Source organism: Armigeres subalbatus, chromosome 3 (genome assembly GCF_024139115.2).
Source record: "Armigeres subalbatus isolate Guangzhou_Male chromosome 3, GZ_Asu_2, whole genome shotgun sequence".
NCBI classification, from domain to species: Eukaryota; Metazoa; Arthropoda; class Insecta; order Diptera; family Culicidae; genus Armigeres; species Armigeres subalbatus.
Genome location: NC_085141.1, coordinates 207,451,656 through 207,467,134, shown reverse-complemented (window position 1 = coordinate 207,467,134; position 15,479 = coordinate 207,451,656). Strand labels below are relative to the sequence as shown.

At 37.4% G+C, this 15,479-nt stretch overlaps 3 protein-coding genes across 4 annotated transcripts in view; 2 read left to right on the top strand and 1 right to left on the bottom strand.

The window, feature by feature from the left end:
- The first annotated feature begins 4 nt into the window (after positions 1-4).
- Positions 5-3,594, top strand: LOC134227668 (dynein regulatory complex protein 1 homolog). The gene is made up of 10 exons (XM_062709329.1): positions 5-259; positions 635-807; positions 864-1,196; positions 1,267-1,376; positions 1,434-1,829; positions 1,890-2,085; positions 2,135-2,460; positions 2,522-2,634; positions 3,185-3,332; positions 3,392-3,594. The coding sequence occupies exons 1-10, from the start codon at positions 105-107 to the stop codon at positions 3,506-3,508; spliced, it is 2,067 nt and encodes a 688-aa protein (XP_062565313.1). The 5' UTR covers positions 5-104; the 3' UTR covers positions 3,509-3,594.
- A 636-nt stretch (positions 3,595-4,230) lies between these two features.
- On the bottom strand, positions 4,231-8,268 carry LOC134222259 (uncharacterized). Its single transcript, XM_062701402.1, has 2 exons — positions 7,794-8,268; positions 4,231-7,520 (listed from the first exon to the last, which is right to left on the bottom strand). The coding sequence occupies exon 2, from the start codon at positions 6,967-6,969 to the stop codon at positions 4,231-4,233; it is 2,739 nt and encodes a 912-aa protein (XP_062557386.1). The 5' UTR covers positions 6,970-7,520; positions 7,794-8,268.
- Positions 8,269-9,678: 1,410 nt separating this feature from the next.
- The window catches only part of LOC134227666 (uncharacterized), a 30,612-nt gene continuing 24,811 nt past the window's right edge, over positions 9,679-15,479 (top strand). For both annotated transcript variants that reach the window (XM_062709327.1, XM_062709325.1), the window contains exon 1: positions 9,679-10,115. In XM_062709327.1, coding sequence (XP_062565311.1) covers positions 10,031-10,115 — 85 coding nt within the window. In that variant the 5' untranslated portion in view covers positions 9,679-10,030. The remainder of the gene's footprint in view (positions 10,116-15,479) is intronic.

Below are 15,479 nucleotides of genomic sequence, written 5' to 3'. Positions count from 1 at the left end.
CTAGCAACGGAATCGATTGTTTGATAAAGGAAATAAAATAAATATATCAAATTTTCTTTCTCGGTTATCGTATTGATTTTGTTTTGTAATTTTTATTGAAAATAATGGACGACGATGATTTTGTAGACATGGAAAAACCAGTTACTAAGCCTGGGACGGTCCTGCCGCATCTGTTGGGAATAGTTGCACATGCAGTAATCGATGATAAATCGCACAACTTGATAGAAGATTTGGCCAGAAGGAAGAAATACACAAAACCGTAAATATATACATCACTCACACTAATAAAAATTTACACATTTTTATTGTCAAAAATCTAAAGAAATTTGCAAATAATGTTTATGTGTGCGTTAATAACCATCCGCTTTAGGAAAATCCATATAAAGTTTATTAGTTAATAAAGACTATGTGGAAACAATACGAACGAATGAATCACGCGATTCAAATATTTTTCAATTTCAATTTTATTTAATTAAAAATTTGAAAAACATTAATGGAACAATGCTGGGGAAACCAGCTAGTTTGTTCTATTTTGCTCCAGATTCAAACTAGAACAGTGGTCGAAATTTTTGAATGAAACTGAATCACTAATATCACTCTAATATATACAAATAAAAGCTTTCAATTTCAACAGCATTTCGGAAAATTATAATGACGATAAGGAAAGTATTCGACGTCGTTTAAATGAAAGCGATCGTGTAATATCAGAGCTGCTTCGTGACGGCCGTGAGCTTATTCAGGATATTCGTATAGCTAACGATAAACGAGAAGTTGAAAGGCGTGTCAAGGAGGCAGAAATTAGAGAAGGTATCTTTGCTTGGAACATCTCTGATATTTAAAACAATCATGAAAATGTGTTTTAGAACTTTTGGAAAAGTTGCAAACTGAATCAGCTGAAGCGGTTGCGAGATTTGATTCGATATCAGAAAAATGGTCTGAGCTGAAAGAACTTAAAGATCCTATGGGTGTCAACGACGAATTACAATTGCAGAAGGACCGTATACATGATCTAATGAACCAGAAGGACATTATCATAGACGAATGTCGAAAAGAGCTCAAATTAGCTGATGAAAGATACACAAGAGACTTGCTTAAACAGACAACGGATATACATAGTTTGGTGGAGCGTGTCGATAGTCAAATCGAAATAATGAAGAGGGCCTTTAAGGAACATTTGGAATTATTGGAAAACACAAGTAAGATTTATTCAAGGATTTATCCCTTTTCAATCATACATTTACAGGTTACATACGTTTTTTTATTTAGTTGATGAAGAACGTCACATATTACGAATGGCAGCATCGAAGAAATGGGATGATTTGTACTCGCGACGTGCGGTCAATGAGCGAATCAAAATGAAACAGGAGAAGGAACGAGTACAGTTTGAAAGCTTCCTATACTTTTACTATTCTAATTTTTTGTATGTTTTAAAGCTTGAATTTTATCGAGACGAGATAGATCGAATTGAACAAGAGCACATCGAAGTGACCAGAGCGACACGAATCCGATTGGAGCAGGACAACCAAGCATTGGAGATTGAATTGCAAAAGGTCAAAACCAACACCACTTTGAATTCAGAAAAACTGGATTATAATTTTCAAGTTTTGAAGAAACGTGAAGATGAGAACCTTATGGTGCGCAATGCACAAAAACGTAGGTTGACTAAACTGAACGAGACTATTTTCCTTCTGAGAAGAAAAATCAAAGATGTACAGATGAACTGTTTGATAGAAACTGAGAAACTAACATCTGATATAATGAAATTACGATTTAACATAAGCCACATGAATACGAAAGTGAATACATTCGCTGAAGTAAATGACAAAAAAGTAAGTGGTTTTAATTGCTTCTATTTATCTGAATAGTTTGCCGAATATTATATATTTTAGTATCATTCTATATGGCAAATGAATAAAAACGAATGTTCGGACGTTTTAAAAAGCATTTTGGAAATAGATAAAATATTAATTGAGCAGCACCTCGGACTAAAGTGGCAGGCAGTTCAACTTCCAGAAGAACATGCTCAAAAATTGTCAGATAAGATTGGATCTTTCGATAGTGATAGTACGCTAGTGCCCTCACAAGGTATGTTATGAAACTTTTTTTTATATACATTCAATGATATTCATTTTAGTAAATACATCGTTAATGACTTTTGACGATTTGGACGAACGTAAGCAAATACTGGATATTCTACAAATGATTCTAAGACAAGCAGGATTTCTTATTGATAAAACGGCTTTAAAGTTAATTGAGGAGTACACTGAAGATGAGCAAAATCTCGTCTGTTTGGATAATGTTTTTAATGCATTGGGTATATTAAATTGGGATGAAGTGCGAAAGTTGAAAGAAAAATTTGAAGAAGTAATGAAGATGCATTGTCGATCAACGAACGAATTGTTTACAAAATCTGATGAAACGGGTTCATTACGAAGTGATGAAACAGACGAGCATATCAAGGTAAGTACTAATAAAAAATCTACATCAACATTTTGAAAATCTGTAAAACATATTTTTTTAGACACACATTGATGGAGAAGCGAGTGATTCGGAAATAAGTTCAATGTTGATGCCATCCGAGAAATTACGTGCTTTGAAAGATTTCACCCAACAATTGGCCAGTGCTGATAAAACGTAATTATTATACCGTTTACCTTCTGTAATTGACCTTTCCCGTCAAAAATTGTATCTCGTTATATTGTCTCAATCGATTCTTTGGCTTATTTAAGGTCAACTTTCCCAAAGAACCTATATTTTTTGACGCCTCTAACTATTTAAAAAAAAATTTAAACAAAAGTTTAAAAGGTGCTGCACGTGTGAACCGACCTGAAAAATTAACCCGATGTTCGCTCAAAATCGGGCAAAAGTTAGACCAATCTTGAAAACCAGCACTTTTTCAATTTTGTTTAAATGAAGTTGAAAGTTGACCCTAAAAGAATCAATCGAGCGAATAAAATGTTTGACGGGAAAGGTCAATTTTGTCGGTTGGCAAAGAGACGAGATTCAGATTAAAAATTGTCACATTAGTAAGGGTCTACGGTAGTCAGAATGTTCTATTCATATAACCTATTTTATTGATAAAAAAAAGTGGAAACTCATTCAGACAGTTATTCGTTAATTAATTATTCGTTAATTATATATCTAATCTAGGTATCTTTTTTTTATATTATCAATATATGTTTAGTGCTCCACAGCCCACCTATGGAGGATTATCCAGGAAAATTTCAGTAAAAGATGTTAAGGATTACTGGGCTAATTTCAAAAACCTATTCACACCAGATAGGGTTAAGGTGTGGAACACAATGGAAGATAATTTAACGCAGTATTTGAAGGTAATAATGAAAAAATCATATCTTACATTTATGACTGATCCACTCATGTATAACTACAGATTTTGAAAGAACGCAAAGGCTTGGATGAAGAATGTGAGTTTCTAAGAAAACAAAACATGGAACTACACCATTTGATGCAGAAGATGTTGGGACCAGACGTAAGATGTGTTAAGTGATTTGCTTTGATTAGTGTGTGGATAAATTACAACTGAAAAGCCAAATAAATTATATGTTAAACGGATGTTCAAAGTCCATACTGCAGTTTTCCCCCCGCTTAAGGTAGCCTCACACCTCGGGAATTTGATTCTCGGAATTTTTCCCCATGCATTTTTACATACACGGAAGATTGGGAGTACCCATTAAAAGTGTTTCATTTACCCATTTTTCATATAAGTACCAAGTTGTCAAAAAATGGGTATTTTTTTCTGAAACAAATAAAGGGTACTTAACCCCAATGAAGATTATATGTTCTCGTTTTGAAAATGGGTAAACTACCCCCAATAAAACAAAACTGAAAACGTCGTCATTTTTCATGCACGTTCTATTATATACGTAAACGAACCGAGGGAAACACAAAGCGGACTCTGGAACTAACTAGACACTGTTGAAGATCGCGGTAATAAAATGATGGTTTTCGGAGGAGCGTTGGAATAAACGTTGTTATTCGTTTGGATGATGGAATACGAAAGAGACCGACAGAGATCGGTCTGTTTATTTTATAATCTTTTGACATATCGAATGCTATAAAGTTATTTATAGCACATACACGCTTAGATAGGAATAATCAATTTTAGGATATACATCAGTCCTTCCCTCTTCGGGAGTTATTCGATAACATTTCATTTTTTTTTAAATATAGTTAACAAATATTAACAATAATAACAAAATTCATTTCGATTCAAAAATATTGAAATTCACTTTTATGGTTATTCTTCCGCGTTCTCTTCGAACGCCTCGGCAGGCCATCGAGCGCCAAATGTTCATCCATCTTTCGTTTTCGATTCGGCTTAACCGTTGGTATCTCGTCTTGTCGTCCTCGCAAGTCGCTCTCCGAGAATCCCCGGAAGGGCTCCTTACATGGTTCCTCGTGATACGTACTAGGTGGTGGTGGTAATGGATCGGTATCGACAATAGGATCGACATAAACCACCATCCGTCTCCGCGTACGACTGTCCGCATCGTTGATGATCTTAATTTGACTTCGGTGCGCCGTGGTAGTTATTCCGTTTCCAGTTGTAATCTGTAGAATATTTTTACAAACTCGTTTTAGAAAATACGCTTTCAACCATTTAGCCTGATGGTGAGGATTGCTGTTCTTGTACCATAATGCGTCACCTACCATCAGACTATCCAAAAGATCTTTACTAGGCATTTTACCACTATCGGTACTAGATCTATTGGTTATTTCTTCGATACGATTGTCACAGTTACTTAGTGGTACATAACTATTGTTTTTGTATTCCTTTACATTAATCATGTTGATTAACAGTTTTAAAGTATATACTGAAACTTTCCGAGAAGAAATTAATCCTTCCATCGTCATATAGTTTTTAAAATTTATTAAAAATAGTCCAATTAGGTCCTCGAGTTTTACGTATTTTGAGTCAAGTAGAAACTTTCTCATTACATCTTTACGAACTATTCTCTCCGCCTTGCCATTAATAGCAAGATTATACGGCGAACTGTCCAAAACCCATATTCCTTGCCTCTCAAAAAAGTTATTGAAGTCATGAGGATTGAATAACGGACTGTTACCTGACATTCTGTCTGGAAACCCAAATTTAGCCAAATATGCTAACAGTAGTTTTATCAATTTTTTACATTCCGTTCTATTTTTCATCCATTCAACTTCCATCCAATTTGAAAAGCCATCAACGTTCAATAAATGAACGTGATGTTTGTAGTAGAAAAATCCTTGGTGTATTTCACCAAAAAGTTTTGTGGAAGGAATCCATTTCGTATTAATCAACTGTTTTGGTTGCTCTGCCATAACAGCAGAAGCATCACAAGCACTAACAATCTTTTCCAAATCAGCAACTGACTGCTCCAATGGGAATCGCAAACAATTATCAGCACTATTATCCCTTATTGCATTGGGAACGTCAAATGCTTTCCTATAAATAGGTGTGTCAATTTTTAAAACCAATTCGGCTTCATTACCTTTAATAGGAGTCAAAAAATCTTTAATGAAAACATCAGACAATTTAGTCGTGACATAAATCATTAAGTCGTTGTTCTTGTGTTCAATTATTCTGTTTCCACTTACTTGTTTTTCAAAACTATTACGCCAGTTGGGAAAGAAAACATCCAACCAGGTTCTCCCAAATAAAGGAATAAAATCATGATCACTATCCAATACTAGAAGTTTCAATTTTGCCTTCATATTTTGAAATACAACCGAAACAACAACTTCCCCAGCAATTTTCAAACTGGAACCGTTTACCACTACTAAACTTTTAAAACTTTCCTCCAGGGGAACATTGAATTTAGCCAAAAATAGCTTCTTACCAATCATGGAAACGTCGGAGCCACTATCAATCTCCATCTGCACATTGATGCCTTGAATATCCAGTTCTAGTAAACATGGATGACTTTTGTCCATGGAGGAAACATGCATGCACTGTAATTCACCTGGATCCGAATCATCACTCTTGTCTTCCCAACAACTCATCCTATTCGACAAATTATCGTCATTTTTCGCACAGGTTTCTTCAAAGTTGATGTTGTTGATCGGACTCCTCTTGAAATGTTCCAGCTTCGGGCACCTCCTGCGAACATGTCCTCGAACTCCACAAAAGTAGCACACTCGGTGGTCGTTTACTGGTTGCTCATCGCTTTTGAGTTCCACCGGGTGAACCACTGCATCCTGGTACCACCTTTGTTGTTCATGGTGCCGCTCTTGTCTAACCCGTTCAGTCTCCGAACGATGATTCGCGCGATTGTTGTACCTATTGTAGGGTTTTGCGTTGCGCTCGTCATCACCTGGAAAATGTCTGTAGCCTACTCGGCTCTTCATTGGACCATGCCCTTGATTTAAATTTGCCAGGCGTTGAAAAAAGTCATCACGACTTCCAACAATAGAAGCGATTTGTTCAAGAGAATTGTTTTGTGTTAATGTTTTTGCATTAGAAGCAGCTAACTCCCATGTAGAAATAATTTTCTCAACTTGAGCGAGATTCAATTTGTCCCCATCTTCCGCTAATAACTTTTGTCTCAAGGCGTCATCCGACAAGCCAATGAGAATTCGATCAAGTATGCGATCCTGTTTATCACCTTTAAAGTTACAATACTCAGCTTGGAGTTTAAGCGAAAAAAGAAAATCACCGGCTGTTTCACCAGGTTGCTGTACTCGGGAACCAAATTTGAATCGCTGGATCAAGGCCGTGTCCGACTTGTCCAATTTTTGTTTAAGTTTATCAATCATTTCATCTAACGGTGCATCATCAAGCAACTGTTCACTAAAGTACAAATTTTGAGCCACTTCAAAAAGATAATCACCTCCAAGAAGAAACATCTGGTCTTTCTTGTCGGCATCTGCTACTTTATTGACACGAAAATGGTACCCAAGTCGCTTGAACCATGATGCGAAAGATTGCCCTTTGCGGTACGGGTCGATGTTCGGTGCTACGTACGACATGGTTTCTATATGCAAAATAATTTAATTTGAATAAGGCAATAAATCCAAAATTATTCGAATAAATGTTTAAAATATCTTGAACAATAGCGCAAAACACACGAATTCAAATATTTCGATTGGTTTTAACCAATTTACACACAATACATTAAAAGCAAAATACTTCCATAAATTGAGCTAAAAAAAACTTCCATAAAATTTCACCAATGAGCAACAATTTAAAATATAATAAACCCTTCTAATTTTCTCAATACATATCCGCCATTCATGCGAAAAAAGGATATTGTTCAATTGTGTGTGTGTTTTTTGTCTTATTGTATGCACTTTTTCACGAACAACGAATCAAAAGATTCACTCAATTGTGTGCACTTTTTTACGAACAATAAATTTTAAGAGATTTAATCAACGGGTGTAAACTTCAAAAAATAAATAATAAAGCTAAGAAAAATGACTTACCACAATCGAATACCAACCACGAAGGTGTAACCTGTACCGGAATTCTCCGTATTATAATTCCAAAAGGGAAAAAATTGACCGGTCCGCCGGGAGTCGTCCTAATCTATTTGAAAACCAAAAGAAGAAATTTTATTATTCACGAATTAATAATTGCTTTCAAAATCCATTCACTTTTCTTGTTTTTTTCAACAATAAAAAAATCGTTAAAAAGGCACTTCAATATGAAAAATATTCTTTTCACAATTATCTCCGTGTATTGTTTTCACATAGAACAATAAAATCATCCGGCGTTCTTCTGCCGCTTCAAAATGGCGTTTTATTTGCACCCAAAATGCTCGCACCAACCTTTTACAAGGCTTATCTTTACTTACACTGTACCCAACGAAAACTTTTCCGGAATCTACCACCTGCTTCTGTTCCGCTGCTGCCGAAATCACACCGCCGCCCAAGGGCACGACTGTAGCTTGTCACTGTAGTTCCGGCAAAATCAGCTTCCCACTGCGTAAGTTGTGCGTCAATTTCCTTCTTGTCCGACGAATTATGCTTCCCACTAGTCTTTGTCCGGCAAATTCTGCACCGTAAAACTTTTTGCACACGATATCAAACCGTTTTCCTCGTCGCCAAATATTATATACGTAAACGAACCGAGGGAAACACAAAGCGGACTCTGGAACTAACTAGACACTGTTGAAGATCGCGGTAATAAAATGATGGTTTTCGGAGGAGCGTTGGAATAAACGTTGTTATTCGTTTGGATGATGGAATACGAAAGAGACCGACAGAGATCGGTCTGTTTATTTTATAATCTTTTGACATATCGAATGCTATAAAGTTATTTATAGCACATACACGCTTAGATAGGAATAATCAATTTTAGGATATACATCAGTTCCTGTGCTTGGCAGAGCTTTTTTTTGGTTTTGTACAAATTTCATTGCAGTTGCTGCTTGAAACATTGTGCTTTGTTGCGCGTGATTTTACCGAGGATTTTACCAATTGCCAAAGGATTAAGTTCTGAGCAACAGTCTGTAAATTGGAGGGTAAGCTACTCTACAAATTTTCCAAACTGATGCACCTCCGTTTGGGACTTTTCCGTCGTTCTGTATTCACTACCTTTTTACAATATATTCATACTTTACAACATCTCTCCTACAGGATTTCCTTGTCCTGTACCGGAATGCGGATTATAAAGATGCTGTCTTACAGAAGAATACTTTTCGTTTATCGTAGGCGAGTTGATCGAATTTCGAGAGTTCAGTGCAAGCATATCCACTTCAAAAACTGCACGATCTGGCCGAGATCGCATGCTACAATGTTCGGAAGGATGGCACGATACGTTCCGTTAGCAGGCTGTGCGGGCTGCTATTGGAGTCTTGCAAGGCGAAATAGGATTGATTGCGCTGAAATATTGCCTGCCGAGCCAACAAAACGTCACCCAGATACCTGTTGAAAGCTTCATAAACAATCATAAACCGTTGTTATCGCTTTAGATTTATATAATGTCGCCGACAACAATAATGTAAGCAAAATAAATTGGAAAAAATAGCCTTTTTTATTTGTTCACTTTCAATGATTAATTCTGATAACCTAACCTCAATTCGTATTAAAATACTAAACAAAAAGCGCTTTTTTTACCCATTTTGTAAAACAAAGTCGAGTGTTAAAAATACCCATTATTTGAAGTTCATGGCGTATACCCATTAATGAGTAAATCGCGTTTACCCATTTAATGAGTTATGCCGCTTTTGTTCAAAATGGGTACGAAAGTACCCATTAATGGGTACTTCCAAGCTTCCGTGTATGCGATGTTTTCGGGATTTGGGCAATACGATTACCGATAGCTCGGTAAAATTTACCGAGATTCGTCGAAATTATTGCCGAGATCCCGACTGTTGGATTATCGGCAATCGTAAATTTCGAATTTTAAGTGTGTAGATTTGTCGGATCAGCGGGGGTATACTGTGATATAAATTTCATCCATTTTATCCATTTTATTCAAAAACATACATGTTTATTTCATTACAAATTGATAATATTGTGAACTAAGTGTCAATTTTCACAGCAACTGTATCTAGTTTTCCGCGAGTTTTTATTAGGAATACGTCGCTATGGAAAGCTGAGCTTGATTAATTCTCTTTTTCGAAGTTCGAATTCCGCTAAGAATTCATCCGCGGTTTTATAGCATTTTATTTTTTCATCATTCCCTGCGCATTTTGGTGTAACAACACAGCTGGGTGTTCATTTTTTCGCTAAACTGCTGGTTGTCAAAGTAGATTTTAATTTCGTAAAATCGAATCGCTGAAGGCTTTTTTTCGTGCAAATGGTCAATCGCGAACGATTTTCATTGAAAGTGTAAAAAAGCTGAGATTATTGACCAATCTGTGTATCTTTTTTGTAAGAAAGTGGTCTAAGTGCTGATTTATTCAGTTTTAATGGTTATTTATCGAGTAGAGTAGGTTTTCGTGAAAAAATGTGTGTTTTAGCATTAGCAGAGGATTCAATTCTTACCAGAATGTGAAAAAATAAAAGCAGAGCAAAAGGTGTCAGAAGTTTTGTTCTGCCTTCCGAACTAGCGACAAAACGAACAAATGGTGCATAAAAAGTGAAAATGAATTGTCTACTGTTCCAACTTTCATCATTCAGCTTCTTTTTCGGCCAATCGCAAGCGATTCCCGTCCCAAATCATCCTTTCGGTAAGTGTTCTCGGGTCGATTTCATAGAATCCATTCCAGCCACAAAAATAGCGATAGTCCAGTGTCTATCAGTGGGTCAGTATATAACAGTGACTATAGTCTTCTATACGCTGCTGGGGCGATGCTGACTGCTGCTGCAGTTACCATGACGGATTTTTCTTCTTTTTTCTGATGCTTAGCTCTAACGCTAGCTGCAGGCCGAATGCATTCGCTTTCAGTTGCTTTGCTGCAATAAGTTGCAGTATTTTCGCTGTTGCTTGATACTACAGGTGCTATATTTTTGTTGTAACGTAACATTCAACGGACAACGATTAGGTATAATTAAATACAATGACGATTTGCTTGATAATTTTAAATTTGAGATCGGTGCGTAATATAATAAATTGTATCATTTTAGAGTTCGAGAAACTGCATCCATTTTACGCAATTCGGAATAACAAAAAAACTTAAAAACAAATAGACACCGAATCTTTCGATCCGTTCGATGCACAGATCGATAGTTTTACGCAGAACTCAACTTCCTGAGAGAGACACAATTATTGTGTAATCAATTGAAAAGTGTAAAATGCATTATGTTTTAAATACGGGATTAATTGAATATGAAATGTATTTGCCTTTCTCGTATAACAATGTTGTAAGTATTGGAAAGCCATGGTGTTATATTATACCAATCGACTCGACTTGTCTGTCTTTTTTTTTCTTGTGCAAGGGTAAGGGTAGATTTCCACAAACAGATACCTGAGGAGGTTAACTCAGGTAGTGTGGAGGGGGTCATCCGACCCACTAAAACCAAAACCCTTTCGCCAGTCCGTATCCTCCTGCCCGCAATTAAGCAATACTTCAGGGGAGGACTATTTAGAACGCTCACGCCTATTCTAACGCACTCGACGTTATAACACAACATTCAAGGGTGGTAACCTCACCACCCGTCAATCGCAAGCTATGATAGTAACCTATCGGTCTGTATCATAAACTCGCGTAGGAGACGAGCATGGTGTCGGGGTCATCATGGTGTTCACTGCATCACAGTAGTCTCTACTGCAGCTGCTGGTTTTGTTGAAGACGCCACCAGCGCTGTGATTTCGACATAATCTGTTGAGACGCTGTGTTCACCGCATAACATATAACCTCGTCCCGACACATCCTCTCAACGAGGTTGTCCGGGGTTGTATCCTGTGTGATATAGATATCTGTGCAATATGAATACCCTAATAATAGAGATGTAAGTGGTGCCATTGCATAAGTAGCATAACGACCACCCACCGCTAGGCAATATTCGCCTCCACGGTTTCGCCACCCAGCACACAGCATGCCATGATTCTGCCTCTTTCTTAACACGGCGCTTTCCACCGGCGCGAGCACACGCGTTTTCCCCGAACAGTCTTCCATCACTCCGACGTCAGTAGCCAACGGAAGACCGACCAGCCGAATTGCAGCGAGAATCAGAACCTCACATTGGCGATCCTACCAGGTAAATTCTAGAATTTGCATGTTCAGGACCCTCGAGAATACTATGCGGGCATACGGGTAAAAAAAATGAACGAATTGAAATGTGAATGAAAGACCACGTGAAATATGTAACACCGGAAAAGATAAATGGTCGTGATAATATTTCATATTCTATCTAAAATGTGCTTGCCATCGGTTTGTGACCTTAATTACCACATGGTGTTTTTCTGAAAGAACATCGGAAATGTTCTTTTGATAAGATTGCATCGGTTTTTGGCTTGGAATGCCACAAGTGTCCTGAAAGGACACCGGAATGACAAAATGACATCGGCTTGTGACTTGGAGTGTCACAAGGTGCTCTGAGAGAACACCGGAACAACTACATGGTTACTTTAAAAAAAATAGAATTCGTAAATTTGTTTGGCATCGGTTTGTGGCTCAAGTTGCTACAAGGTGTTCTGGAAGAACACCGGAAATGTTGTGGACAAGATAGCATCGGTTTGTGACTTGGAAAGTCACAAGGTGTTCTGAAAGAACATCGGAAATGTTTTTGATGAGATTGCATCGGTTTGTGGCTTGGAATGGCACAATGTGTTCTGAAAGAACACCGGAACAACTACATAGTTATTTAACGAAAAATATGGAATTTCGATAGGAAATATGTTTGGCATCGGATTGTGGCTCAAGTGGCTACAAGGTGTTCTGGAAAAACACCGGAAATGTTGTGGACAAGATAGCATCGGTTTGTGACTTGGAAAGTCACGAGGTGTTCTGAAAGAACATCGGAAATGTTTTTGATGAGTTGCATCGGTTTGTGGCTTGACATGGCACAAGGTATTCTGAACGGACACCGGAGAAAATGTTGATAAGATGACATCGGTTTGTGACTTGGAATGTCACATGATTATTTGAATCTGTTCGAAAAAAAAAATCTTGGCATCGCTTTTGTGGCTTGAATTGCTACAAAATGTTCTAGAACAATGAAACATTTGGATGGTTTTGACCAAATCTCGGGTACTTATTCAAAAGGACGTATGTGATTTTGTAAACAAAGATTCAAACGTCGATTTATCCAATCTGATAGCACTCCCACGCAAACCGTCACCACAGGCAGGTAGGGGAAGCCTTCGGCTACCTATTGGTTGTATTGGTTTGCAAGGGACTGCCTTCGGATTGGACATATCGACGTTTGAATCTTTGTTTACAAAATCACATACGTCCTTTTGAATAAGTACCCGAGAAATATTTCATTTTATATCAAGAACATTCTTGATATCGGTTTGTTGCTCTAATTGTCACAGGGTGTTTTGGGAGAACACTGGACAATTTGTTATTGTGACTGATCATCGGCCCGGGGATACGTTGATAATAACAGAATAACAGAATGATTGATACATTGGTTTATCATTTGGAATGACATAATCAGTTCTTGAGGACCACTGGAAAAGTTATGTTTAAGAGTGTTGATAACACCGATATGTGAGTTGCAATGTTACATGGTCTTCTGATAGAACACTGGAACACCTACATTTTTCGATAAACATAATTTTCGAAAATGTACATTACATCGGTTACGGCTCAAATTGCCATCGAAAAAAAAATTGTTGTAGACACCGGTTTAGGACTTGAAATGTCCAAAATGTTCTGTTGAAATAGATAAAAAAAATTGGGGATCACAAAAAAAAATAAATAAATAATAATTCTAATTTATTTTAGCAAAACACAAACAAAATCGAGGAAAAGTTATCATCTTCATACTAAAAAGAAGATAATGATAGACATATACTTTTTTATAGTGGAGGGGGGATGTGTGATATAGATATCTGTGCAATATGAATACCCTAATAATAGAGATGTAAGTGGTGCCATTGCATAAGTAGCATAACGACCACCCACCGTTAGGCAATATTCGCCTCCACGGTTTCGCCACCCAGCACACAGCATGCCATGATTCTGCCTCTTTCTTAACACGGCGCTTTCCACCCGGCGCGTGCACACGCGTTTTCCCCGAACAGTCTCCCATCACTCCGACGTCAGTAGCCAACGGAAGACCGACCAGCCGAATTGCAGCGAGAATCAGAACCTCACATATCCATGCCGCTGACAAGCAGCATGACATTGCGTTCAACATCGAATCGCGGGCATGCAAACATCACATGCTCTGCCGATTCTACCTCACCTACACATTCCGGGCACTCCACAGAATCTGCGAACAAGACCCTATGCAAAAGCTTTTTGAAGCAGCCATGTTCAGACAACACCTGTGATAGGTGAAAGTTGACCTGACTATGCTTCCTACTAATCCACACGGTGTTTCTATGGAGAAACGTTATTTTTCAAAAATCAGTATCTCTGAAACACCCACCACGTGAAAGTATATGCTCTCCTCTTTCATATAGTGGGTAAACTAAAATGTTCTATCGGGGGATTAAGAAATTAAGATGCACTTAAAATTTTAAACACTCGCAAGTCGTCCGAAATCTAACTTGGTAACAGTTGACAATAACTGGATATTGCTCAGAATAGAGATCTTTCAAATCGGCTCTTTCCACCAGGACCCATCGCCGCTAACATTTGAACTCTCACATATTTTGCTCTTATGATAAAAATGTTATTAACTATTATTGTATCAAGACAAAATTTTCAAAACGACTTATCGGCTTTTGTAAACAAAGATTCAAACGACGATTTGACGAATCTGGTAGCTCTCCCACGCAAACTAACACCATAAATATGTAGGTGAAGGTTTCCGCTACCTGTTGATGGTGTTGGTTTGCGTGGGAGAGCTATCAGATTCGTGAAATCGTCGTTTGAATCTTTGTTTACAAAAGCAGATAAGTCGTTTTAAAATTTTTTCTTGGTATCATCATTTGATGCGACCCCAGATTGTGACGATTAATGAGTCACATTTAGAAGCTGAAATGTTTTCCAGTTATTTAATTTTTGAAATTTAGTGGAAACTTTACCTTTTCCTCTATGTTGATTGATTTTGATTCGTAAAAAAGCGTTATTCGATGTCTATTTTGAAAAATAACATTAATAACATGTTCTGAATTGTTTTTGATGCATATTCATTTTTTTTTTCACTATTTTTGGTCCAAACTCCATAGAAATCTCAAATGAAGCTTAGTTCATTATCTTTCTAAAACATACTGGGTGCACATATTTATGCTTAGTTGAATTGAAAAAACCTTATAATTACATAACTTTGATTCGTACCATGGTTTGAACTACTGCAGCAGCCAGTAGCTCCTAAATATAATACTAATCACATGCATGAAACGCTGAGGAAATCTATAGAAAAGCAAATTTGTTTTACTATTCATCTTCTCGCATTATATTAGTAACTCGAAACGTGTAAAAATCGTCTAAATTGTCGATATGAAAATTGCGATTTTTTCATATTGGAAATGTAAACAAAATGCTCCAGCTAGGCGCATACAGCTCTCCTAGCGGACAGGAGCAGAACATGATTGCATTTACAAGTTCAAACCATGATACGAATTTAGTTCAAACCATGATCAGTTTTTACCTTGTGTAAATGTTACTATTTCAACTATTTCAACCTGTTTCTCAATGGGAAACATAAATTTTCAGTGCAAAACGTAAACAAACGAGCATAAATTCCATACAAAAATCCAATATGGCTGAGTTGGGGATATTGACAAGAACACCCCCCAATAAATGCATCCTGCAGGTACCTACGTTTATCCTCGCTTACTGCATGGTGGTTATGCTCCACAACAACCTCAGTCTTGTGATGTATTAGGGCCGATGCCCATGTAGCGTTTTTTCAACGCTGCGTGCACGTGGCGTTGAAAAAATGCAGGTGTGCATTGGTGCGGTGACGCTGCGTTACCGCTTTTTCCCGATGCACATCTGCGTCCTTTTAACGCCGTGTGCACGCAGCGTTGA